This window comes from Botryllus schlosseri, chromosome 12 (assembly GCF_051294905.1).
Source record: "Botryllus schlosseri isolate E-star chromosome 12, Bs_hap1, whole genome shotgun sequence".
Classification (NCBI taxonomy): domain Eukaryota; kingdom Metazoa; phylum Chordata; class Ascidiacea; order Stolidobranchia; family Styelidae; genus Botryllus; species Botryllus schlosseri.
In genome coordinates, this window is record NC_137247.1 from 25,431,975 (window position 1) to 25,457,890 (window position 25,916).

The following is a 25,916-nucleotide window of genomic DNA, read 5'->3' on the forward strand; positions in this document are numbered from 1 at the left end:
TCGAGTATCAATCGTAATGATTCGAGCTGAGTGATGAGAGACGGATTTTCGAGTGACGAAATGATAAGTTTATTTATCAACGAGGATTATAGTTGCGCTGCATGCTGTGTCTGCTAACGCGGAAGCCTTGAAACCTCAATTGCTCGTGTCACAGCGTCCAAAATACGTAGTACAAAGCTACGGACGTTGGATGATGTTACATTTCTGTAGTGTTGTGATCATCAGATCAACCTTCTGCATTGTCACAGAGTCAAGTGGCTGGGAAAAGATCAAATATATCTCTATGTGGTGTAGAAGCGACATTAATTTCGTTGTGATTTCATCAGAGGTACATATTTCAACTTTCCATATCATCCATAAGCCGTTGAAATGAATGATAGAATGCTTGACTCGGCTCGGAATCGATTCACTAAGGTACTCGATTTGCCCAGCCGTGTTCATACGTACGATTCCTCAGACTGAATAATGCCTATGAAAGGCAGGAGATCATTGGCGTTTTTGTCGCGAGGGGCTATTTTAGGGGTTTTGGGCGGATTTAAACGCTTAGCCTTTGATTCGTTGTTATTTACTGGTCGTGTCACCGAGATTGAAGTGACGTGGACATGATTTTGCTGTTTTGTTCAATTATCACTGCACCGATCCACGCTATAATGCCGGCGTCGTCGTACTGGTAAAGTCGTGGTTTTCTGCAAATCATCATTCGAGTGTCGAGACTCATATCTGCGGCGCCTCGTGGAAATCGGACTTTCCCGCGCGTTGGGCGCGGTATTTTCCCCCGTTTTTTTGTTGCCGAACGCGAACGATTCAGACAACGAGTATAGGAACTCGTCGGACACGGGGTCGCCGGAGTCCGCGCGGGGCGTGGTATTTGTGATGGCTGAAGTTTGGTAGTTGTGGGGCGCGGGAATTTGGACGGAAACGGACGCGTATTCAGCGCGGGGAGCAGTATTTCTAAAGCCTGGCGTTTGGTGGGTATCAGACGTGGAAATTTGTAGAGAAATCGACTCGGAACCAGTTTGCGACGCGATTATTTTCAAGTCCGGAGTTTTGTAGGCCTCGGGCGCAGAAATTTGAACAGAAATGGACTCGAAATCCGCATGCGGTGCGCTATTTTTCAAGTCTGCAGTTTTGTAAGTGTCGGGCGCAGAGACTTGAACTGAAATAGACTCGTTAATCGAAGACGCGTCACCCGAAACGGATCTAATAACCAATCCGCTGCGAGGCGCCTTTTCAACCAAGCTTTCCACGCAAATAGACGCTTGCTCCACCGCTAATTTCGGTGAGCTTTTCGAATCCAAGTCAGGAGGAGGGACGATCACGCCCAGTTTTCGCCGCACCCTGATTTTCTCGCCGACAATGGCAGCTTGGGAATTCGCGGGGTTAGTCATATGGTTATGAGTGGTTACGATGGATTTAACGGAACTTTCGTGAACTTTGCTGGCTTGCGAGTCATCGGAACTAATTCTGGCATCTTTCGCGTTTTCGAGTCCAGTCTCCGCCTGTTTTGGACGCTCGGAATTACCTTTGAGCGAGTGCCATTGCGAAGCGGGCAGACTTTGGGAAAAGGCGTTTTGGCCATTGGAGGCCGCGTGCGTTCGCCTGCGCCCGTACGGCCGCCGCGATATTACGTTACGTTCGAAATCGGCCGGAGACTCCTCAGCGTGAGGACTCGCACAAGCACAATCAGTCACTGATATCGAGGGGATCGACTTTACGTTCAAATCGCGTGCGGTACTGTTGAGATCACCAAGATCTATTACATTCTCCAAGGCTGATTTTAAAATTGCGGGCTGTGAGCGGCGGCTCTCGCGCAACGATTTCCGTGCGAAAACCTGGCCTGCGTCGCAAGGCGCACTCTTTTTCCGTCCGTTGCGGTCGCTAAAGTCAGGCATTTGCTGCAAGTTTTCCGTGAGCTTCTGAATCGATGTGATACGCTCGTTACGGTGTGCGCTGTCAGTGAACGGGTCTGTCGGGACTTCGAACTGCGCGCGTTGCGCGGGATCGAATTTTCGACGGACTGGAGCTGTTTTGGGGGCCGATACGATCAATTCCCCTTCAGTTTTGCTTCTACCGCGCGACTGCCAAGATGAAATAGCGTCTGCTTCAAAACTACCGAAAACGTCTTCCTGACTTGACGAAGTCGCATCCGGATTACTATCTGGGCTTTCTTCATCTCCGATAAAAAATGGGGATGCTTTTTCGGCATTGTCGCGGCTTTTGAAATCTCCGTCTATATCAGTCTCTTCGTAGCTCAGCCTCGTGCGGCTCATGTCGCGTATCGACAGCGTAACGGGTCTATATGACGTCATTTCCGGCGGTCGCACGTCACCCACGGCTACCGTGACTCCAGCAGTGTATTGTCTCGCGGTGTTTTCGCTTTGTTCCGGATCCGGGTTTGAAGTCCGGTCCTTCAGCCGGATGTAGGTTGGTGGCTTGCGTACGAAGGGCGAGCTTTCGCCTTCGCCGTCGCTCTCATGGTATTCGATCGCGTCCGAGAGACGAGATCCGTTTTCCGAGCCTTGCGAGAGTTTTTCAGCAGCACCTGCTGTGGAAAATATTATTACTATTGTTATTCTTAAAAAAAATGAATGAAAGATTGTGACGCCTTACATAATAAATCCTTTGCGTCAAAACTGCGACTGAGCAAAATGATCCGAGTACTGCATACCGAGCATCTGAATCGATTATTTATTCTAATGGTCCTTTATAGTAGTGTTAGGGTTGGGCAAAATCGAGTAGCCTACCTGAGTGCTTCGATTCTGAATCGCGTTTTACGCTTCGAGTCGAGTATTCGAGTATCACTCATTATGACGTCACAGCAGAATGTACTAAGTAAAAGTTCAAATACTGTATGTACCTTTTATGCCACTACAAAGATCATAATGCGTGTTATCTGTCACATTAACATACTTTGATGTTTTTTCGACCAAACCGATTTCATTGCAGTTCTTGACAATGTTGTGGGATGATCATGACTTCGGAAATGTGTTATTTCCAGTAACGTTCGTAGCTTTGTACCATATCTTTTGTATGCTGCGACACGGCCATTTCAGGTTTCAAGGCTTACTATAATTCTCGTTAGTAAATTAATTTTCAGTTGCGAGAGACGTATAATTTCAGTACTCGAAAAAATCGTATTTTACTACTCGAGCCGAATCATTAAAATTAATACTCGATTCAGATTCGATTACTCGAATAATCGTGCCCAGCCCTAGTAGTGACAGATGTTGTTTTATTGCGAATTGAAACGATACGCTCCTCGACAGTGACAGTTAATTTGTCAACGACAAATATAAATTCGATACCGCCACTGGTCGCATCGCATCATACGGAACATGCAGCACAAAGCTATACGCAGGTTAGTGGAAATGACATTTGGAAACGAAGTTTGTGATCAACTCGCAGAGTGCAATGAAACGGGTATGGCCGAACAAAATATCAAATAATCTCAAATGTGATGCAGAAATGGCATTATAGTCTTTGTGGTAGCATGAAGGGGGTGCATGTCTAGACTTTCCACATCTTTCATACTTTTTCTGATGATTACCACTGAGTGTCAACCGAGTCAGTGGTTTGCTGACAGACTAGTTCAATTCTACGATCGGATCTTGATAAATAGAATGTAGTTTTGTGATGAGTTTTTTCACTTTTACATTGAGAGGCATTATATATTGCTGAATTCAATTCTCGTGTGTCAGGACCGATGGTAATTCAAGAATAGGCGTTTGTTTGAATAAACATTTTTAGAGTGAGAATGGGAGTATGTTATGAACTCGAGGTAGGGTCGTCCAAAACTAACATTTTTTCAGAATTCCGGGATTCACTGATTGAATTGAATTCAGAAAATTCAAATAGCTCTGCATCGGATTCCAGTGGTTGGAATTTAGCCAAATTTGGTGTGCAGTGTTTTTTAGTCAACATAACAATTTATTCAGTCAATCCCCGGGATCCTAAAAAAAGTTATTTTTGATCAACCCTAAATTGCGTGGCCTTCGTTATCACCCAAGGGTTTCACACAAGTCAGTTGAACCCGCAATGATCTCAATACCGAACAGTGACCTTTATGACTTGGAATTCGACTCTAGTCTCAACACTATGACTCTGACTAGAGCCATTGCTCCCTGACTTGACTAGGTGGTGAATGAAAATGACTCGACTTGACTCGATTCAAAACTATAAAAGTAAAATTGACATGCTACTCGGAACCTTGTAACTGGTTATATACCTGGTACAACCTACCTGAATTAGACGAATTGGTCCTTTTCCGCCTCCTGTGCGGCGCGGGCTGCGACTTGCGTCTCTGAAACGCCGCGAACTCATTCCTCCCCTCTTCCTCAATACCGTTCAGCTCCACGTCGTCCAAGATCTGCCCGTTGACAATGTTCAGCTGTCCCGGCGCCCAAAGCCCGCGCAAGTCCCCGAAAGGATGATCCGCGCGCTCATGGAGCGTTTCCGGAAAATCGTCGAGATGCGACCCCGCGAGATGGTCTTCGTCATCCCCGCTGAGGGTCGTGAACCCGGAGTCGTTGCTGAGGTAGCCCTTGCCGCGTTTCCGGATGTGGTGGGATCCGGACATGTCCGACTCGTTGAGGACGATGTCGTCCAGGGCGCGGTGGTCGGGAGGTAAGTGGTCGACGTCCATGAGGACTTTGTCGAGACTGTCTTGCGACAGGCTCATCAGGCGCTGCGTGAAAAAGTCGAAGGTCAGCAATGCGATCATATCGTTGTTACAGCGATGATGACAGCTAGTGGACAGGCCTGGACAAATATATAGTTCTAGTTTTCTAATGTGACTGAATAAAGTGAAATATCGCTAGTCTAATTTGTCGAGTTTCACTTTAATTCGAACTCAACGTCGGGTTTAAAATTCTGCAAAATAACTGTATAGTACGACACGAGCCGAGCTTGCTATACAGACATTTCCATTCCCATGCTAATGAGAAGGAGCTCTGATGTGATATGGACTAACTAGTAAAGGTTTACGTTATCAACAATTGCTTATTAAAACAGTGGTTCTAAACCGGGACTCACTGAGCCATTCCAGGGGGATCACAGTAGGTCAAGGCGCACACTAGTCTCATAAAGCAGAAGTAACACGATTTTGCAGTTAAAAATTGTTCATACTAATAATTTTGTTTTGCGTGAAAACCATGTCTGTAGTTGATGCACAGCTCATTTTGTGCAGGAGTATTCCATAGTAATTATTAGCCGTGCAATATGGTCAGTTTTACTCTGTCACTATAGGCGAAAATTTGGGGTTTCCACAATGCTTGCAGATTAGTACAATTACACGATGATGCAAACATACCTCAAAACTACCTTATACTTGACAAATTTTGAAGTCCAATTAATAAATACGTAGGTATACTTTTTCAGAAAAGAAAGTATTATAAAGTCATAACCACTTCGGTAGCGAGATAGCGTAGTGGTATAATCCACAGCTGCAACACTAATGGGTTGCGGGTTCGAGTCCGACCGAGGTCGACTCCAGAATTCACACCTGCGCATTGGAGGTTTTTCTAGGCTCTTCGTCACCTAGTGATCCCCGTAAGCTGTGTCTTATAAAAGCCTAGAAGTTGGCCGTGCTACAAGTCAGCTGCTACGGAATGAAAATGATGAAAATCGGTCTGATGTCAATGACCATAGTAGTCGACAAGTACCACGAATACTACAAAGGCAACAACAACCTCTTCAGTAATTACTGCAAGTAGTTGCAAAACCTACTTGAAAACCCAGAAGAAGTAGTATTTCTTAACAGTCTACCTCTGATTAAAACATGGGCGATTTTGAGAAGATATCACGTATCGAAGCTTAACTTACAGCTGCGTCGATGCGCGAGTTTGTTTTCCTCCGTTGAAACTGCCTGCGCGTCATTCGAGTTCGGACGAAGTGGTTCGCGTCACTATCATCGTCCTCGTCCTTATGCGGTTCGGCCTTGCCGAAGTCGCGACTGACCGCCAGAATGTCAGACACCGGAGATAGCGCGTCGTCCACGCTCAGTTTTTCGATGTCGCCTGCACAGTAAGAAACCTTCACAAATCTGGGCTAGCGCACTGAACACTCGCGGGTGAAAATGATAGCGTTTCGCCGATTTTACATCATAGCAAGGTCGGACAACTGGCACAGTTTCAGCTTTTCCAAACGAGGTTTGGATTAGAATCATCGAATCCGCACAACCCAAAACACCCCTGAAATATATCTCCAGATGATTTGATGCATTCGACTCATTCCCAACCAGCGGCATCGGTGCGGAATAGAGCCAGATCAAAATCGGATTTTTTGAGCAGATAACGATAAAAGCGATAACTGGCACCTTCGCCGATACCTTCCGCCTGTATTCAAAAGACATGGCATCTCGCTTCAGAACATTTATTCGAACAGCTTTGCATCCATGAGATAAATGATGGCTGCATCTGGTCACCCGCAAGCAGAGATGGTCTGTGACGAAGTGCTTCTACTTCTCAAAGAGCTCAAGTAGGTTCCGCCTTCTGCACTTTAATTGATCAAGTAGTTATGATACTAGACTACGTCTACTTTCACCGAGTTTCACTTGGCAGTTTCCAGTTTCTATGAAAAACTAGGCCCTGGATACTTACTTTTTCACTTACATTGAAATAGATACTTCCACTTTACTTTAGTAGATATGTACTATGCTACTACTTCTACGTCTACTTGAGCGCCAAACGACGGATACTTTGTCCATATCTGCCTTTAATCTACAACAAATAGATCAATATTCCCAGTCTCGCATTCGCAGATTGTAGTTCTTTGACTCCCAATTATCACGCTATGACGCAGACTTGGCGAAATATCGGTGATCTCATTTTTGAAATGTTTCTATGCCTTCGTTTCAATTCTGATCCACTTCCTGCTTTTCGGGTAAACGTTGCAGGAGTACTTTATCGTGTGCGACGAGCCAAGTTTGGTATAAAGATACTCTTATGCTTATGAGAATGACCTTTGGCTTGATATGAATGGAGCTTGATGCAATGCCCCAGTTTTCGTGAATTCAGTAAATCGAATTCGAATCGAATTTGAAAGAAACTGGGAAGTTGTAATTCGAATTTGGAAACACTGTTGTTATTATTCTAATTTTATTGTAACTTGAAAATAACCGTGTAGTAGGGTTGTCCAAAATTAGGAAAATCTTGAAAATGCTCGGTCGTATTGTCAGCCGTTACGATTTCGGGCAAAGCGTTTGAAAGTTGTTGCCGAAGAATGGGCGTTCCACCGACCATAGAACGACGAGAAGACTAGTAATCACGAAACCACGGCTCTTGATTAGCTAATCAGCTTTGCTTCAATGACCACCACAGCAAGATCTTGTGTATAGCTATAATTCTAATTATATTCTAATTTGAAAAAAAACTTTGTAGTTGTAATTGTAATTCTAATCTAATTTAGAAAAGCTGAATATTCTCTATTTGTCCAAGCCTGCTGTGATTTCTCTAACATTGCCGATCGGCTGGGCTCCAGTGTGAAAGCAAAATTTACTGCCAGTAACTGCTGACGGCGTGATTCGCACCCTACGCTTTGGTAAAGGTCTGGTACTACACGATTTCTGTTTACATAGAACGGGGTGATCGCAAACGCTAACCTTCGTATTCCTCGTCGTTGTCCGAGTTGTAATTGATGCTTTGCGGCCAGCTCATGTCAGTGGGCGCTATCCCGTCGAACACCTGCTCGCAGTTGTCAATGAAATATTGCAAGATCTCGGTCACCTGTTGAGAGGGACGGAATCGATACGTTACGCTCTTAATGATATTAGGGTTGTACAAAATAACTCATTTTTTTAAAATTACACTGGCTACACGATAAAATTGTTAGGTTGGCTAAAACATCCCACCGTAAATACTGGTTTTTAAATCCGAAATTGTCTACTGCAATATCTTCGCTTGCATTGGTTGGAGGAATTGAGCCAAATATGGTGTGCAGCGTTTCTTTAGCCAACCTAACAATTTCACGGGGTAGCCAGCAAAATTGTTATTAAATAAATCGACGTCTTTCTCATCTCACAGCAGTGCGTCTACAGGTTGAAATTGAGCCAAATTTGTTGCGCATCGTATTTTTAGTCAACCTAACAATTTCAAGTAAATTTCGAAAACAAAACCTGTTGTGCATGCATTTCCCCATCTTGCCGCGAGGGGATTATAAAACAATGTATTCTATAACGTAAAAACAATATACATATTGTATTCGTTGTGCTTCATGCATCGCGCAACAATTACAAAATTTTGGACGCAGGTCACGTTGAACTCCTTAGATTCTTAATTTAAGCTAATACTGGCGATAACAACAGCAATTTTGACAAGCCAACACTTCGGGATCTGCTTCTCACTGCTTTGACGTGATATCAGACTTATAACAAATACTTTGCAGGCCTATGAGCCGTTTCTGTACCTCAATCTAATGTCATTGTACTGAAACATCGATAACAATATACCGCCAATATTATTCAGCGGTTACTAAGAGGTCCGTCGCATCGACTCAACACGCACGCATACATTTAGTTGCAGATGACTTAATTAGACAGTCCGAATGCTTTAATTAGACAGATCAAGACACTTCATTCTGTGACTAAAAATCGCCTGAAGAAACAGGCTTGAATTGGCTTTCCAAAGACTAATCCGCCATTATGAATAGGAGTGACTAAATAAGCGGAGGTGCACACCTTCCCAACTTCTACTGAATCGATTCCAAGTGCCTAATTACAGCCTGTGCAATTTAGGAACATGGTTTTAAAGGAGATGCATCAAGTGCGCGAATACGGTGTTTCGATTTGAAAGCTATACGACGGCTTCGCATCACACAAACACGAGAGTGTAATCTATACAATGATTTTAACGGAAGTGCATGAGAGTCCACATGGTTTGAATCGAACTAGCTCTGCACCAGGCTACTCCCACATTCATTGCCTCGATTAGAGCCAAACAATTGCAACACGTACCCGGCCAGACTCTCAGGCCAAGTTAGTTTCAAACAGTGTCCGTTATCCCTCAATAAAAACTGCATTGCCACGCCATGATTGCAGAATTGCACAATTGAACTTGATTAACGTATTTGAAGATTTTGCCAGTATTATTTGGATTCACGAATGTCGATAAATTAGATTTGAACTTTAACATGGATTGAATTCCCATGAAAACTCTGAATTGACCAGATTGAAGGGGTTCATGAAAGGCCAATGTCGAAGCTACAATTATATACATACTGACCTCTATAACACATGTCGTTATTTTTGACATACGTCCTCATATTTGCTCACCGTAGGTCACAAGCTAAAGTGAAAGTTTATCTTAAAAAACATGACCTAACGTACGCAAATTAGGTATTTTCCCACATAATGTTAGAATAGTACTACTTTTACGATTTCTGGTTGGAACTCCCTGTCCTTACGAAGTTGTTCGGTCTGAAAAAACTTTTTTGAATAAAAACAGACAAATTTTCACATGAAAAAACTTCATTTAAACGAAATCTGGCCCTATGAAAAATTCCAGTAGTTACATCACGTCCTATGGTAGAAATAATAAAATATGTTGTAGTAAAACGAAAGATGCTTTCCTACATTGTCGGGTAGAAAGTGTCTGTCCTTACTAAGTAGCTTGCCAAGAACGGAGAAAGAAAGTTCAACAGCAGCAGTTGTTGGCTGACAATACTCAAGTTGTGCGTACACTGCTGGTGGCAAACCGTGTTGCAATGCACAATGCACCGTCTAGAACGGTAGGCCTATAAAGTAGGCTACTAGCTGTAAAATGTCAAATGATAAGTTCACCGACTGTGCTAAATCTACGATACAAACGAAATGCAGGTTGAAAAGAATTTTGACTTTGTAAATAATATTGACGTTTTTTGACCTAACGCTATGATTTTGACCAAATTTTGACTTGTTTTTACATGTCAAAAAAATCACCCTAGCCATCGGGTAGCATTTTAGGCGACCAGTTGACAATGTGAGGTCATTATTAGAACTGGGCGAAGGATGACCATTTTTTAGTCACCATCTTCGTCAATGTCAAAGTTGGGTTCACGCAACCCCCTAAAACATGTAGAATCACAAAGATGGAGAAAAAAGTCTAATCCATGAAGTAGATCAATGCAGTAGATACCCTCCTCGTTGAAGAAATATTGATTTGATAGCCCTTACCTTCATGGTGGGCTCTGCTTGGCACGAAGGACCCATCGGCCATAACAGGCTTGGCGAGATGCAAAGAGCCAAATTGTTCGAGGTCATCATGTTGCGGTCGTTTTTCGACGCGATGCGATTTAAAACAATCGCTAATCGTCGCACGAGCACCCGGTTACACGCGTCCAGGCTCATCAGCAATCTAAATATGACAAGTTCACTGACGCACAGAGAATATCCAAGGATACCGTTCAGGCTTATAGTCCTGTAGAATTTGCGCTCAACCTAGAAAAAATTCTTATAAAGACGTATTATATACCGTTGGAAAGATAATTTTATCAGCTTTTCAATGATGGGTTTTGTCATTTTTTTTACCTTGGGGAAAAAAAGTTATGACCAAAAACGTTCCAGGGGGTAAAGCACTATTTTGCCTGACATTAAAATACAATTATAAACTAAAACACGACACCTTCGTAACAGAATACAACACCATAACTTGGAATATCACTCTCAGTAAAGCAAACTAACAATCGAACAGCAAAAAAATGAAACATAGCTTTATTAAGAGATATTTATCATAAGTTAAGGGGGCAAAAATTGACCGAGACGGAGATAACACTGATTTACGAATTTTGAAGAAAAAAAAGCGTCAAAAATTTTAATGATTGATTTAGGCTAATTTATGTTTGCTGACTCTGATTCTGTGCTTAATTTCTCGGTCACGTCAGATTTTTCCGTATTAATTTTTCTCATTTTCATAAATTAATCAAATTTCAGCTTTCGTTAGTGACATCACGGTAAGCATACAATAGCAACAGATCAAATATTGGTATTGAAATCATCTATCATGTGACCTGGGTTGTTGTAATACACAATCAGTGAGTTTTTCGGTGAACTTGAATACAGTGATTCTCTATCATCGTCCAATCAGAAGCTCTTTTCGGCCCATACATTTACACTGGTGAACAAATACCATACTTGAATAGAGGCAGATATGTTTTTAAATGGTATCGAGGCTTTTTGTTTGTGTTTTGCAATATTAAACGCCAGTTCTAAAAAGCTTTACATTTGCGGCGGTTTCTGATTTGCCGTAATATTTTTACTACGAACTTGAGCAGTGTTTCTCAACCTTTTTGTATTCGCGGACCCCTTTTGGACCCCCCCACCCCCCAAGTTTTAGTTCAAATTGAGCTCAAATATCGTACAATCGTCATCTGTCTTGTGCAACTGATAACTGTATGCTAGTGATAAACAGCAACAGAATTACTTTTCTTGAAAATAACAGCATTCTATTTATGTAGAAATTGGGTTGACTTTTATTATTTCAAAGCTAATTATTCAACTGCATTCATTTTTTGAAATACGTGGCCGTGTCTTTAAAATCTGCACCTTCGATTTCATATCAACGAGTGCTGAAAATCCATTTAGACAAAGAACGACGGTGGCGAATGTAATAATAAGGCATAACGGTTCCGACGACACATTTGGGTATGATCGCAACAATGATGACACCAAAATTGACAAACAATTTTTTTTTATTGAACATATAACGTCAAGCCTGTTAATTTATATCTAGCAGCTCATCTTGAAGTTATTAGTGAAATGGTTATGTAGGCCTATATCACAGGAGAAAACGGATTTTTGCGAACATTTCAAAGTCTCCGTGATTGACTTTACGTATCAAACCATTTATTTTTTACCCAATGCCCAGCAAAACACCTCGATACAGTCGAATATTTGTATCAGTGGGCTATTGGCAATTTAGCAACTAAAATGAGTCCACACAGCAGGATATTCAATCTCAGACATCCATCCTGTTGATGTGAGTTCTACTGTAATGAAGCAAAACTGCCTCGTGATTTTCCTAATTTGAAAAATATAAATTAGCTTATCAACCATTTTGTAAATTCGCTTCGCTTCGTGAACCCCCTGGAAATGCTTCACGGACCTCCAGGGGTCAGGGGTCCGCGGACCCCTGGTTGAGAACCACTGAACTATAGTTTGTAGTGATTGGCGTTGCTACTCAAGTAGCACAAGTAACTCCCTATATTTTCTACTCAATTAACAGTATAAGTAGTCATTTTTAGGACACGTGAAAACTACTTCAAGTGGCAGAAATATCTAAGTATATTTGGTCGGGTGGAGGGTGGTCGCATACTTTCGACAGTTAGTCGGAGGTGGCTACATACGAAATCGCAACATGTATCTTCTCGGGCAACGCAAAATGTTTATAATGACACAATACCCATTGGTAGAACATTCGAAAATATATTCAGTTACCGCGCTTTAGGGACTGTTAAGGCTACTACATTCATGAAATCATTTGAAGTCAACATCGTCGCGGAGCGGAGCTTTGTTTGGAATACATTCGTGTTAAAATTAATAATGTGGGCAGATATCTCCATGACATTCCCAGTTGATTTACTAGACACACAAAGCACTAAAACAAAACCCAATGCAATTAATTTCCCGTATTGCCAATCACAAATGGGAATTCGGATTATTGCGTACATCTGGTTCGAAGCACATGGTATGAACCCTTCCCCGATGGCTGTTATAACAACCTTGATTTGACCCCGAATATACCACATGCAATTATTATATATATATATATATGCGATTGAAGCGCAAAATATTTCCAATAGTAAAATCTCAACAGGAAAACAGCGACCGGAATTTGACCTCTTACCAGGACCGTAACTGCCGCTCCCCATATCGTCCAATTGGGGGTCCCGAAATTATGTCGGTGAATGAACATAAATTATTTATACATCACCTATCGACAATTTATGCAACTCTTTTCAAAGTTTTTCGCGCTGGTCGCGATTTCATGTTGCCAAATTTTTGATTATTGAGTACCCTTCCCCCACGAAAAAAGCATGATTTATAGAAAATAAAAAATAGGCATTTTGGCGTCGACCATTACCACGCCGCGATGCTCGAAAACATACGAAGTATTTGCCAATATGGTACTCTGAAAAGTGGGCCAATAGATCGCCTGCGATAAAACCTTAGCCGAAAAGGATTGCCCTTATGTCGACCGGGAACTTCGAAATAAATATAAGCCTATCTAATTTTCCATAGCTGCCTAGATGGCTCGTGTCTAATTATTCTATCGTGGCAATCTGAACCCAACAGGTCAAATAACATTTCTCAGAGAGAAAATTTTTTCCAGAGAAGAAATACGAATTTTCGATAAAGCCTCCCCAAACGTTTCTTGGATCTCGCATGGTTTCTCAATAAATTACGGCATGGTGTGTGGATGTACTGTAGGTCTTATGGCCATTTTCTTAATTTTTCTGAAAAGTTGTGATCAGCGTTTCACAATTCAGTTTCAAAGCATGACCAATTATAGTGTCTAAAGTAGGGTTTCATTTAAAACAAACGGTGTTTTGAAACACTTTTTTAAACATATTTTAAACGAAAGCCTTATTAAAAAACAAAATTGTATTTTTTTTCAAGTTATAAAATTATGCCATAATTGTGAATTGTGTAAATACTTTCCAAAAACATGTTGTATGAGCACACGGACAATTACCACCAAATTTAGCCGACGTATATATCGTTGGGATGGTTGGAACCCTAAAAAATAGTCGGTTCAACAGTTGTAGTACAGATATTTTGTCAAAGGGCCTATATTTACCCTATATTTTCAATGGTCAATTTATATCCATTATGACGTCACAATTCAATATTCATGACGTCATGGCTTAAAAACAAAAAACCAATGAAAAACATGTTTTAAATTAGGGCCTTGTTTTAAGTATGTTTATTTTTAATTGATTTTGGTTTTAAATGCAACCCTAGTCTAAAATGTGTGTGGCACTATCACTCTCGCAGAAATGAGCTCCCGAATGACACAGTGAATCTCCAGCACGATAGCCTTTTCTACACTTAACACAAACTGCTGGTTTCTTTTTTGACTAAGCACTACCCAAAAAACAAGCAAGGTAAATGAAACAGACTATAGTAAGTAAACAATAACATAATGAAGTTATAACGGACAACGACAGCTCTACTTGCGCCCCCCCCCCCCCATTCCCTGTCTTGCTCACTCTTACTCCCTGAAACAGATATATAATTCTATTTTATTTTCATATATTTCTTTTGCATATATATCCTGCTTTATATACTGCTTTTCTGTTGATAATTCATTACTTTCTTGCACTTTGTTCATGTTTATGTCAATTTTTTCCCTAATTTCAATTTCTACCCCTTCGCACGTTTTTGGTCATAACTTGTTTCCCTCAACGTAATAAAATGACAAAACCTATCATTGAAAAGCTGATAAAATTACCTTTCCAACGGTATATCATACGTCTTTATAAGAAATAACAGAATGAAGTTATAACGAACAACGACAGCTCTACTGGTGCCTCCCCCCTCCCCCAACGTCCCCCCCCCCACCCCGTCTTGCTCACTCTTTCTCCCTGAAACAGATATATCATTTTACTGTCATTTTCATTTATAGCTTCTGAATATATATCCTGCTTTATATCCTGCTTTTCTGTTGATAATTCATCACTTTCTTGCCCTTTGTTCATGTTTATGTCAATTTTTTCCCTAATTTTAATTTCTACCCCTTCGCACGTTTTTGGTCATAACTTTTTTCCCTCAACGTAAAAAAAATGACAAAACCTATCATTTAAAAGCTGATAAAATTACCTTTCCAACGGTATATCATACGTCTTTATAAGAAATAACAGAATGAAGTTATAACGAACAACGACAGCTCTACTGGTGCCCCCCCTCCCCCAACGTCCCCCCACCCCGTCTTGCTCACTCTTTCTCCCTGAAACAGATATATCATTCTACTATCATTTTCATTTATAGCTTCTGCATCTATATCTTGCTCTTCTGTTGATAATTCATTAGTTTCTAGCCTTTTGTTCATATGTTTATGTCAATTTTTTCCCTAATTTCAATTTCTACCCCTTCGCACGTTTTGGTCATAACTTTTTTTCCCCAAAGTGAAAAAAATGACAAAACCCATCATTGAAAAGCTGATAAAATTACCTTTCCAACGGTATATCATACGTCTTTATAAGAATTTTTTCTAGGTTAACCCATTTTTAGACCAAATTCTACAGTACTATTATTGGGCAAAGTACCATTCACAACTAACTACTAATCAACGAACTACTGGTGTTTCGAGTAGGCCAGATTCTAGTTCACGTTGCACATTTAAAACGAATAGTTCCCAAACAGATATAAACACGGGTCGTCGTTTGGGGTGAATCGTGATACCGGTGTTCTGTTGTGCGGCGTTCTTGCAGCAATTGCTAGCTCAGACTCATCACTACTACCAATGGCGTAACCAGGGGGTTGATTCTTGGGTTAGTAATCCCTCTCATTTCAAACTTAAAACTCCTCCCCTTCCAAATGCCGATTCTATCTCAAGCATTTCTTAGTTAATTTGTAATTCAGTAATCGCGCTAATATTTACATAGGTCGTCAGTTCTAGTTCTAGGTCCAGTTGTAACTCACAATGCTGGTATGACTTTTTCTATTAAATGTAAGTCACTTGCTAAACCAGATTAAACTCAAATTCATTCAAAATAAATGGCAAAAGCTCTTGACAAAGATATGTAAATAAGCGTTGCTTCTCGTGCACACACACTGAGCAAAAATTGTTCTGCATAGGTAAATGATAGCATTTTACACCGCAAACACTCATTTTTCGAATCCAAAATATTATACTCCAATTACGGAGTGGAATTGACACAAATTCGTTACGCATCGTGTTTTTAGGCAACCTAACAATTTCATGATGGTTCACAGGAAAATTTGAAAAAATATTTTTATATGTATTTTATTAAATCCAAAATTTTATAGTCTAATAACTTCTCTTCTACGGGTCGAAATTGAGCCAATTTTGATGTGCAGTGTTTTATTGTTGGCATGCTAGTAATTTCGCGAGGTCCGGAGGGAAATTTGAACAAACAAATCATTTATTTTAATAAATCGAACATTTTCAACTATAATAACTTCGCTTCTGAGGGCCGAAATTGAGTCAAATTTGTTATGCATCGTTTTTTCGTAGGCAACCTAAGAATTCAACGGGTTCCCCAGTGAAATTTAAAAAACATACCATTTCTTTTAATAAATCTAATATTTTCTATCTTCGACTCCACTGGTTGGAATCGAGCCAAATTTGATGTGCATTGATTTTTAGAAAACCTAACAATTTCACTGGAACCGTGTAAAACAGATATTTTTGAATTACTAATTTCCACACCTTCGCACGGACTTCAACTTTTCTGCGTCGTTCGAGTTTCGGATGGCCGCCGTCCACTTGTCGTAAATGTTACAGTCCAAAACCGAGTCGGGAATGTTCCTCATGAAATCCTTGATCAGAGCGGCCACCACGTGAATCGATTGCTCTTCCAAGTCGGTTTCGATATCTGTTGAAGGAACCAGAGTGGTAAAAGCGAAGTGATTCGACGCAAGTCGGTCTTCACAGTTCAAACCCGATGAATCACAAGTTGGCTGGTAGTAGTCTGAACTAAATTTCGGAAAATATCGATTGACAACTTATCTCTTACCAGAGGTGTTCAGTAACGAAGCACGTCTGCTTATTCGGAGTACTCAAAGTTGACTATACCTAGCTGTGCTACTAACTGTTTCAGGTTAGGACAACTGCTGCTCGAATAGATTTTAGGCAAACCTTTGCGTGAATATTATGACCGAAATTGTCCTGGTAACCCGTGAAATAGCCCACGTCTCACAGTAACTCAGCAGTGGGCACACTTTTTAGCTCATGGCCGCATTCGTTCGATTGCAAATCCTTATCGGACGCAAGGAATCGGGTGTATGACGCTCAGTGAAAAGCTCACCCTTCACTCATCCGCTCAAGATTGATGCGGAACAATCAAAGGCCATAAATTCTGCAATTGACAAACATTTGTTGGATAATCCCGTTTGCGCGAAAAATTATCGAGACGACAGATTTCGTGTTGTTCGGAGGGGCCGTTCACACTTTCATTTGTGTGACTGGGAGTCGGCTTTTAACAAAATACACAAGCCAAGGCTGCGTCTGCAAAAGCAGTTCGTGTACCATTTAAAAATAGCACATTGAACGCTCTCGTAGTCGAAATTTCATGCTGGTGATGTCATATTTTGTGATACGATTCTTGATATACAATGTTCTTTCCAATTCTCTACTAGTTGCTGGCGATAACCCCTGACGATTATCAGCCGAAAATATTCGGGTTGATTTCAATTTGAATATACTATTGAATTGTATATTGAAGATCTGTACCTACCAGAAGTGTATGACTTTGTGGGGGATTTTGTACGTACCGTATCGGCAAATACCGATTATACGGAAGTCATATTTTTCGACGCCATGACCAGGGATATTTATCTATATCTAGATATCTAGATATCCCTGGCCATGACACATTCGCTTCTCCTTATCTACTATTTGCTGTTGCGAGTGCTTCACTGTGTGGTCTAGTCTGGACAAATTTCCTGTTTAACTAGCGAATCGCACAAAATCGAACAAATACCGTGCAGTGTGAGTGGCTTAATTACACTGTAAGTCCGTGGGTGGAAATAGATGTATTACTATCAAATTTCCTCAATAGCGCGGGGTATAAACAGGTGAACGGTACCAAGGTGTAAATTGTGCTGACACACTCCTTCCCCTGACTGAAAATGAATAAAATGTACCGATTCTCAAGGAAATATATCACAGGGGTGTAGTTGGCTCTGTTTCGGTTCCTCTCTGCGCAAAAGGTGTGTATTCATACTCAAAAGGGTGGTACGCCACAACAGAACCTAACTCAATTATATCGTGGTCATAAATCTTACGTCCCCAAGTGCAGGCATCATTTGGATTGAAATGTGGTGTTTGTTTGATACCGCGGTGTTAGACTGACGTGGGTTATGGTTTCGTGTACAACAGGTGTATATTCACACCCATATATTACTGGTGTGAAAACTGTGAATACATACTCTGTCTGCTCAGAGTGTAGTACACCTAAAAATACAGAGCCCACTACACCCCTGTGATATATCCCTCTATGAATAGGTGTATTCGACTCATCGTCTCCCGAAGGAAGGATGGAACACACAATTTGCACCTTGCACCGACTTTCGTTTACACGATGGGCGGGCAACTTCTCTAGTCGGCTGGCCAGATAAGGGAAAATGAAGTAGTTGGCTGGCCGGATTCCGGACTCGATACATTAAACGCGTATTTATCCACCTATACAAGGATTAAACGCATTTAATGTAAACTTTGATTGTGAAGCATAGACCAGAGCACTGAGAGCAGTATTCAATGAATTGATTAACGTAATGTAGGTTACTTCAATAACTGTTGAAGTCAATCAGACACCCGTCATCGATCACAATTGTGTACAGGTTATTTGAACTCTTGCCGCATGTCGGGCATAAAGAAGACAAAGAACTGTTATTTGCGTCCGAAAAAAAAGAATAACCGACAGTCACTATAATTTGACGTAGTAAGCAATTAGTGGAGAATTGCGCAAGACTGTGACCGCCGGCCATTATCATTTAAGAGCAGAAATGGTCTACGGAACGCTCAATATCACGTCGCGGGTCGGATCCGGCTCGCGGGCTGTATGTAGCCCGTCCCTGGTTTACACTGCCGGTCGTAGGTGCAATTACGCCGCCAATGACTTACCTTCGTTTAGCTTGTGTTTCAACTGCCGTTTCACTTTTTCGTTGGCCGATTTACGAAAGATACCGCACGTGTACGGGCCTTTGCGGCACAGGATGTCGAACATAGCCTGGAAGAAATTACCAAATGGATTACAGTAATTTACCGTAAAAAGATAGAGCTTCCTAAAAATGCGGATGATCCAATTGAGTACTACGTTCATATTGAAAGAAATCCGAATATGTTCTGCTCACGATCCCCAATAGGGGAGGGAGTCGTTGATTCACAACAACGTGTCACAAATTGCATTAGAATAGAAATTAGAGCAACGAAATATTTCATAAATTATCGATTTGCGGCATTTCGCTCTTCTTAGTTTACCGGTAATAAGAAAACTATAAAATTATCTAGAATCCTATGTCGGAAACTTACCGCGATAGGAAACGGAAGCGCCACGTTGTCACAAACTTGTCCCAGCGGCAGCGAGAACAGTTTCGGGGTGGCGGGCGGGGACGTGGAAAGGGGCGAGGACGGGAAAAAGGGGGTTCCCTCGCTTCCGACCGAATTTCCGCTCACATGTCCCGAATCTGAGATCTCGTTTCGCTGGTTGGGCCGTTTCCGACCCCAGTTGAAAATGGCGGCCGATGTCTTTGCTTTGATTCGGGAGATTCTGCGTCCGGCTACGTCTGAACAAAGAGTGCGTTGGAGCTTGTATGCCGACTTCGACCTCTAGATCATTAAAGATGTCTCATTAAACGAGTTAGCGTGAATGCATTCTGTGATGCTCAAATTTTTAATTCTAATCTTGTTTCTGGTTTTCCTGAAAATGCTTCATGAGAACTGAATAGCAAAGACATTCCCGTGTTCATAAGAATGAACTCTGATTTGGTATACACTCAACTTCATTTTTGTCGTATTTCTTTCGAATTCCGGATCTGTGATCCGTTCGGAAAGTATGCGTACATTGAGTGCATCATGCGCATATGCCGCTGGACAAGGAAGGTGCAAAGATGGCATGTTTTTCCAATAATCGTCCGGTGGGGAGCTCACGAATACCGGATGAAATCTGCATTCGTTGGTTACGGAACGCGTCGGACGGTGCGACGTAGCCTACCTCTGTTGCATCGCCTGTCAAGGATTGGGTGGGGCCGACTCGGAAGAGGTCACAATTGATTTACCATTCCGCCATATCGACGTAGAAAATTCGATCCTACCTGGTTCACTGTCACCAGTATTCACCAACCGTAAATGCTATATTTCATCATGAGAGCAACACATGGGCGCTAGCGCGTCGCGCTCTGCAGTGGGGCAGTCTTCGGAATGATGTCACGATAAGCTTTGAAGCACGGAAGCCTGTTTACAGGTTAGCACAATTATCTCGCCACGCAATAAAGATACGCTTACCAACACATGTTATTCCGTCGGTGTGTAGCGCACAGAGCTGGTGAAAGTAGTCAATAAAATTACTGAAGTAGAAGCAAAAGTTGCGACGCAATAATCTGCTCGTTGACGAGTAGAGGGTACTTTCAAAAGGAACCTCATAAAACTTCAAGTAGACGTGGAATAGGCTGGCTTTAAATCTACTCAAGTAAGTAAGTAGCGAAAACATTCATAATACCTTCCATGGACTGTAAAACGCTGCGAATTGAGCTAGGCGAAAGGTGTCGGGAGCATGATTCATATTGATGCATCCCAGGAGATGTACCTTTTTCGAAAACATAAGCATTGGACCGCATCATGGGACCCAAATGATAGTTATGCTATGGAAAAGCGATTCTAATCTTTTGTTTACTCGAACACCCCGTTTCAGAAAACGGCATGGCACCGTTCCTCTTATTATAAGGTCCGTAGATTAGACGAAAAGCTATACGGAGAATTTGCATTCAACACGGTTATAACAATGTGAGCGACTAGTGTACGTTATAAAAATATGGCGGATCGTGAAACTGCCTTATTCTGTAAATTAATTTGTGGAGAATGGAGGCACTTGGTTTTAAACTTCAACATGTATTTTCTCAGAACAAAAAGAATGCAACTAATCAGAAGAACTCAAAGTTATGATGCCGCGAATTACAAGAGGAATAAAAATACTGATTCTAAATAGCGGAAAATATATTTCGTGTCTTTCGTCAAGAAAGCGTCAACGGTGGGATGCTAAAACAGGTCTAAGGCTCAAAAAAGTCGGTGACCACTTTCCAGATTAGAACACGCAATGTGCTGCCAGATTACGATAAGACAGGTAGATGCCAGATTGCGCAACGGTAGTTCCAAACCGTTTGGTGAGCCATATGTATTGTAATGAAACATGTGATATGTGATATGAACGGAACCATGCAACCCGCTACTTAGATTATGTTCACCAATAATTACGTGAAGACATAGTTGTCACTCCACATCTACTTTGCTAGAAGCGCGACGAAAACTCTGGGCTTTCCCTAACTTTTGTGAAAATGGAATTGTTGTTAATACGCCTTGAAATCAGATCCGTAATTCCTCAGTCTCTCACTCTCTCTGATTGGCGATACTACTTGTACTTGACAAACCGAAAATAGAGAAAAGGAAGTAAGCAAATCACAAAATTATACGAAGTAAAAGTAGCGGGAACTTGGATTTACTAGAGTAAGTTCTCAACTACACGAGTCCTTCGAAAAAGTAGAAGTATATCTTTACTGGCCAATTTTGGTGTAGCGCGTATGTTGATTGGAGTGTACTTTAGCGCAAGTGATGCTATACCCAAGCGAGACGCATCCAGCACGCGGCGTCAGTGAGGGACTGACATTTCAGGAGGTCTCGCCACCAACACCAAAGAAGACGGGCCGTAGCTGTTGTTGTTGGAATCCATGTTGTCGTCTACTAAGGTCCTTTTAAAAAAGGCCGGTAATATTCCTTATGATTCTTGGTCTGCCGACTTGTAGCACGGCCGTCTTTCATTCTAGGCGTTCGTATGACACCGCTAACGAGGCGTATCACAAGGCCACGACGGGTCTAGATACATCCGGAGAGAGACGGACTGTAGCAAGCTAGTACACCGGTTTGCTTTTACGCGGGCGAGTTGAGCCACTTCGGTGAACGCGCGTACGACTATCAGCGGGGTCGGGGCCGCAACAACGGGAAAGTGTATTGGACACGCGGACGTTGACTGATTCCGACTGCACGCGGCGAAATCGTCAAGACGTATTGCGTAACTGCCGTGTCGAATGCCAGCCGATTTCGTCACAACCGGATCTTCCTTCGAGTCGAGTGCCCGCGAGTCGAATATGCCACGACCGCACTTGTTCTGCAGAACGTCCACTCGAGAGACCGCTTTGCAAGTCGTCGCAGCGAGAGACCTCTTGTTACACGTTGGCATCATCCACGCATCCCGCTGTGCGAGAAGATTACGCCACGATCACGACGCGTCATAGCAGGATAATGACGGCAGTGTCCTCGTTGACCTTAACGAACTCGACTCGGCGTGCCGTGGAGCGTATCGTGTCCTTACCGCGAGAGCAAAAAAGCCGTTTGACCCTTACCGATCCCCGATGCATTCTACCGCATAAGGCAGGCACATTTCACTGATCGTTGCCCAGCACGTGCCTCGATGGGTAGTTTGGAGATCATCAATTGCTATGAGACACCGGGAACGTCAATGGAATCCGGACGGAACATGAATACACTCACACACCTTCGTTATGAGTCGAAGTAAAACATGACATTCATTGTAACTCGTTTTTGTAGCCCGACGACTTACTTATTCGCGCTTTTTGGATTGTTACTCCGCCCGCGTGATTATCTTTCAACACAAAACTTGTTGAATGCCCGATCCCATCCGCAACACGTTCCACTCGCCATTTACCGTTCCGCCCGTCACATTGCATGAAACATTGGGAGAAGGGGGCGCTGTTCCACCGCGCACGTGGTGTTCGTTGATTGCGAAACGGACACTTCAACTGCGTAGGGCCTACACCAGTGGTTCTTAACCTTTTTTCGTCCAGCGCCCCCTTTCAAAAATTATCGTGCTCCAGCGCCCCCTCAACTTCATATTGTAAGGAATGTAATAAAGACAATGAGTAAGAGGGAGGGCCGTAACAGCACTTCGTCAACCCCCCTAAAAACGATTGCCTTGCGCACCCATAGCGTGATAAACCGAACTTCTGAGGGCTTCGCCCCCACGAACCGCGTATCGTGATTTTGATGGTCAGCAAAGTTTGTGTGGCCTGGTCGCCCTAAGTACCAAAATTTGCTATAATGCATGGTAATTATATTTATAAGTCGCTATAAACTTTTTATCCTCTCAGTCCACGTAATCAGATTTACCAGTAGCACTGAGTGAGCTGTTGTATAGGAAAATAAGGGGCACGTAATTAATAATTAAACATATTCGGGCGTTCCCGCAGGTACAATTATTCGTTACCAGGGCCGTAACAGCACTTCGTCAGCCCCCCTCCCCAAACATAAAACGTTGGTCCTGGGCCCCATCGGGTGATAAACCAAACTTCCGGGGGACTTCGCTCCCAGACCCCCATTAGGCTGTCCGCTATTTGCTGATAGCCTATTAGGTATCTACATTGGGTGTACATTTACTGAGGGAGCTATTCTCGCCTAGTCACGCGAAGTGCGAAAAATTTCACTAATTAATGATTCAATTGGTCAATATCATCGGGAATTGCATGTAAATTGAGATCAATTTTTATCCTCTCTCTGCTCACGTAAACACATTTACCAGTAGAGCTGAGTTAGGTGCAATGTTCCCTCTAAGCTGCGCACGTGCGCAGTGCTGACACGTTCTCTGCGCACAGAAAATCTACGTTGCGCACAACAAATCCGGAGTTATTACCTTTTTTTAGTCGTTACGCACTGTTGTCCAAGAGTCAGCGCAGTGAGTTGTTGAGTGTGCGCAGACTCATCAAAACTTAAAGCGAACATTGTGAGGTTTCTTGGAAACTGTAGGGTCCGTTATCAATAATTAAACATATTCGGGCAGGCGAACCCGTTGGTATGACCTCGTTGCATGATGTTATTTCGTGACCCCCTGTCTGCAATATCAAAAAATATAGAATCGCTCAACGGGGATATCGCCCAACAGGAATATCCCTGTCGCCCAATCGTACTAAACTAAAAGACGCACACGATTTCAGATTGGTATTTCTTCACTGACATATAATTTTTCCCTGCCAGATGGAATTCGTCTTCTGGGGTTCAGATTTCCAAGACAGGAACATTCGGTGTCAGTCATTTAGGCGCCCATGGACAATTAAATCTATATGTATTTTGAAAGCTATATGTAACGAAGTTTTCGGTGTTAATTTGCTCTGAATACTCATTAAGGATATGTCCTATCACCACATCATCTACTGCGAAGCCATTTTTCTCCAGCGCCCCCCATACCGCCCCCCTGAGCCCAGCGCCCCCCATATCGCCCCCTGAGCGTTTCCGCCCCCCTTCAATATCGCGGGGGGCGCTGAGGGCAAGGTTAAGAACCACTGGCCTACACGAAGGGGCGCTGTTCCAACATCCTCGTAATTTCCGTTGGTTACGAAACACCCTCGTAAACAGCGTAGCTAGATGGGCAAAACAAGTCCTATTATCCGAGTCAATATTTGTTTCCTTTTCGTCGGTAGCATATCTTGGATTAGCCGGGAGAGGGGGCGTTATTCCACCGCCCACTTACTTCTCCGTGTTGACTGCTCGTGCGCACTCAACGTGTGTTGCAAGGCAGCAGATTCTGCACAGATTGCGGTTGCTGGATTTCTTTCTCTTTCGCCACGTTCCGAGTACTGGGGGCGTTGTTCTCTCACTTCTTTGATATCATCATGAGAAAGAGCTTGCGGAGGAGAGTGCTGCGCTATGGCAGACGCGAAAAGACGACGAAGAAGAATTTTTTCATCTCTCTCTCTCTCGTACTCTCTCAGTCCCACGCACCATACCGGCTACGCCGTTCCAAAACGTATAAAGCGCGGCGGTACAGAAGGCATTTATTCAGCTTCTATATCAAACAACGAAGAAAACGAACAAAATGCGTCTGTTGATCATCCTCGCTATTTCCAGTGCCGCTTCGGCCGCATACTACAGCCTGAATTGCCCAGGACGTGAGTATACTGACGGACGAGACGACAAGTCGTCGCGCACTGTAGAAGCTAGACTCTAATCTTGGCCGGTTCTATTCCAGTTAGCCGCAGCCGCTATGGTTGCCAATACGCCTGCGCCATCACACGACCAACTAGCTACAGCCCATACTGCGGATACAGACGCCCTGTCGTCTCTTGTGCCAATTCCAACAGCAACGTCTGCGAATACATTCCCGCAAAGTACAGATGCATCAACGTGAGACGTCCATGCGTTCGTGCACGATGCACTCCTAAACGTCACTCCTACAGGACCGGAGACTCCCGTAAGTAACTTTCGATAGATTCGCCCCATTTCCATACTGTTTCCCCTGGCCCGGGTTACTTTTGTTTCGGTTTACAATCTGTTCCGCAGTTGGTCGGTATTTTACACCAGGTCTCGTATGATTCCCGTGCCGTCGACAGTCATCGCAGGCTATCTGAGCTTGTGCGACACACAGCATACGCGGTTTGCACGACGACTAGGAGCCGAAATAAGCCTCCTTCATCACTCGCCTAGCATATACTGGAGTCGTTGTGGAACTCGCGACCTATTCGTCGGTCATGCCGCGGTGGAGCGTCTGCCGCTGCGCTACTCGCCACCTACTCCTAAACCGGTCGATTTTCTTCAGATTGCACCAGGGCCGCTCTCTGCAACTACAACCTTCACAGCTTTAGCACCCGTTGTTAGACGACCCTGTAGAACAGGGGCGGGCAATTTCTCCAGTCTGCGGGCCAGATATAGGAAAATTAAGTACTTGACCGGCCGGATTGATGAATCGATACAATATTCGCCCATTTATCCACGTATACAAGGAAGAAATCGTAATTGATGAATGTATTTTAACGACAGCAATGCAACTTCAAAGCCATTTCTTGCCAATAATGACGAAGCCAATGTGGATTTGAGAACAGCATTGTCATACAGCAGGGGTGGCCATTGCCAGTCACGGACGCATTTCGACTACTCATGTAGCCTACGGCCGCATTCCAGGGAATAGTCGTAATGAACTAGCAGGACGCCAAATAGGCCTACTCATGTTAAAGGGTCTGTGTCCATTTCCGGCGAACTCCGTACTAA

At 42.8% G+C, this 25,916-nt stretch overlaps 2 protein-coding genes across 2 annotated transcripts; one reads left to right on the forward strand and one right to left on the reverse strand.

Moving 5' to 3' along the window:
- Positions 1-505: 505 nt before the first annotated feature.
- Positions 506-22,101, reverse strand: LOC145452688 (uncharacterized). The gene is made up of 9 exons (XM_080330855.1): positions 21,796-22,101; positions 19,185-19,481; positions 18,777-18,882; positions 16,362-16,527; positions 10,145-10,325; positions 7,598-7,721; positions 5,821-6,014; positions 4,240-4,684; positions 506-2,545 (listed from the first exon to the last, which is right to left on the reverse strand). The coding sequence occupies exons 1-9, from the start codon at positions 22,099-22,101 to the stop codon at positions 621-623; spliced, it is 3,744 nt and encodes a 1,247-aa protein (XP_080186981.1). The 3' UTR covers positions 506-620.
- Positions 22,102-24,662: 2,561 nt separating this feature from the next.
- LOC145452781 (uncharacterized) lies at positions 24,663-25,542 on the forward strand. Its single transcript, XM_080330927.1, has 3 exons — positions 24,663-24,820; positions 24,901-25,122; positions 25,468-25,542. Exons 1-3 carry the CDS (start codon positions 24,748-24,750, stop codon positions 25,524-25,526), a joined length of 354 nt encoding a protein of 117 aa, XP_080187053.1. The 5' UTR covers positions 24,663-24,747; the 3' UTR covers positions 25,527-25,542.
- The last annotated feature ends 374 nt before the right edge of the window (positions 25,543-25,916 follow it).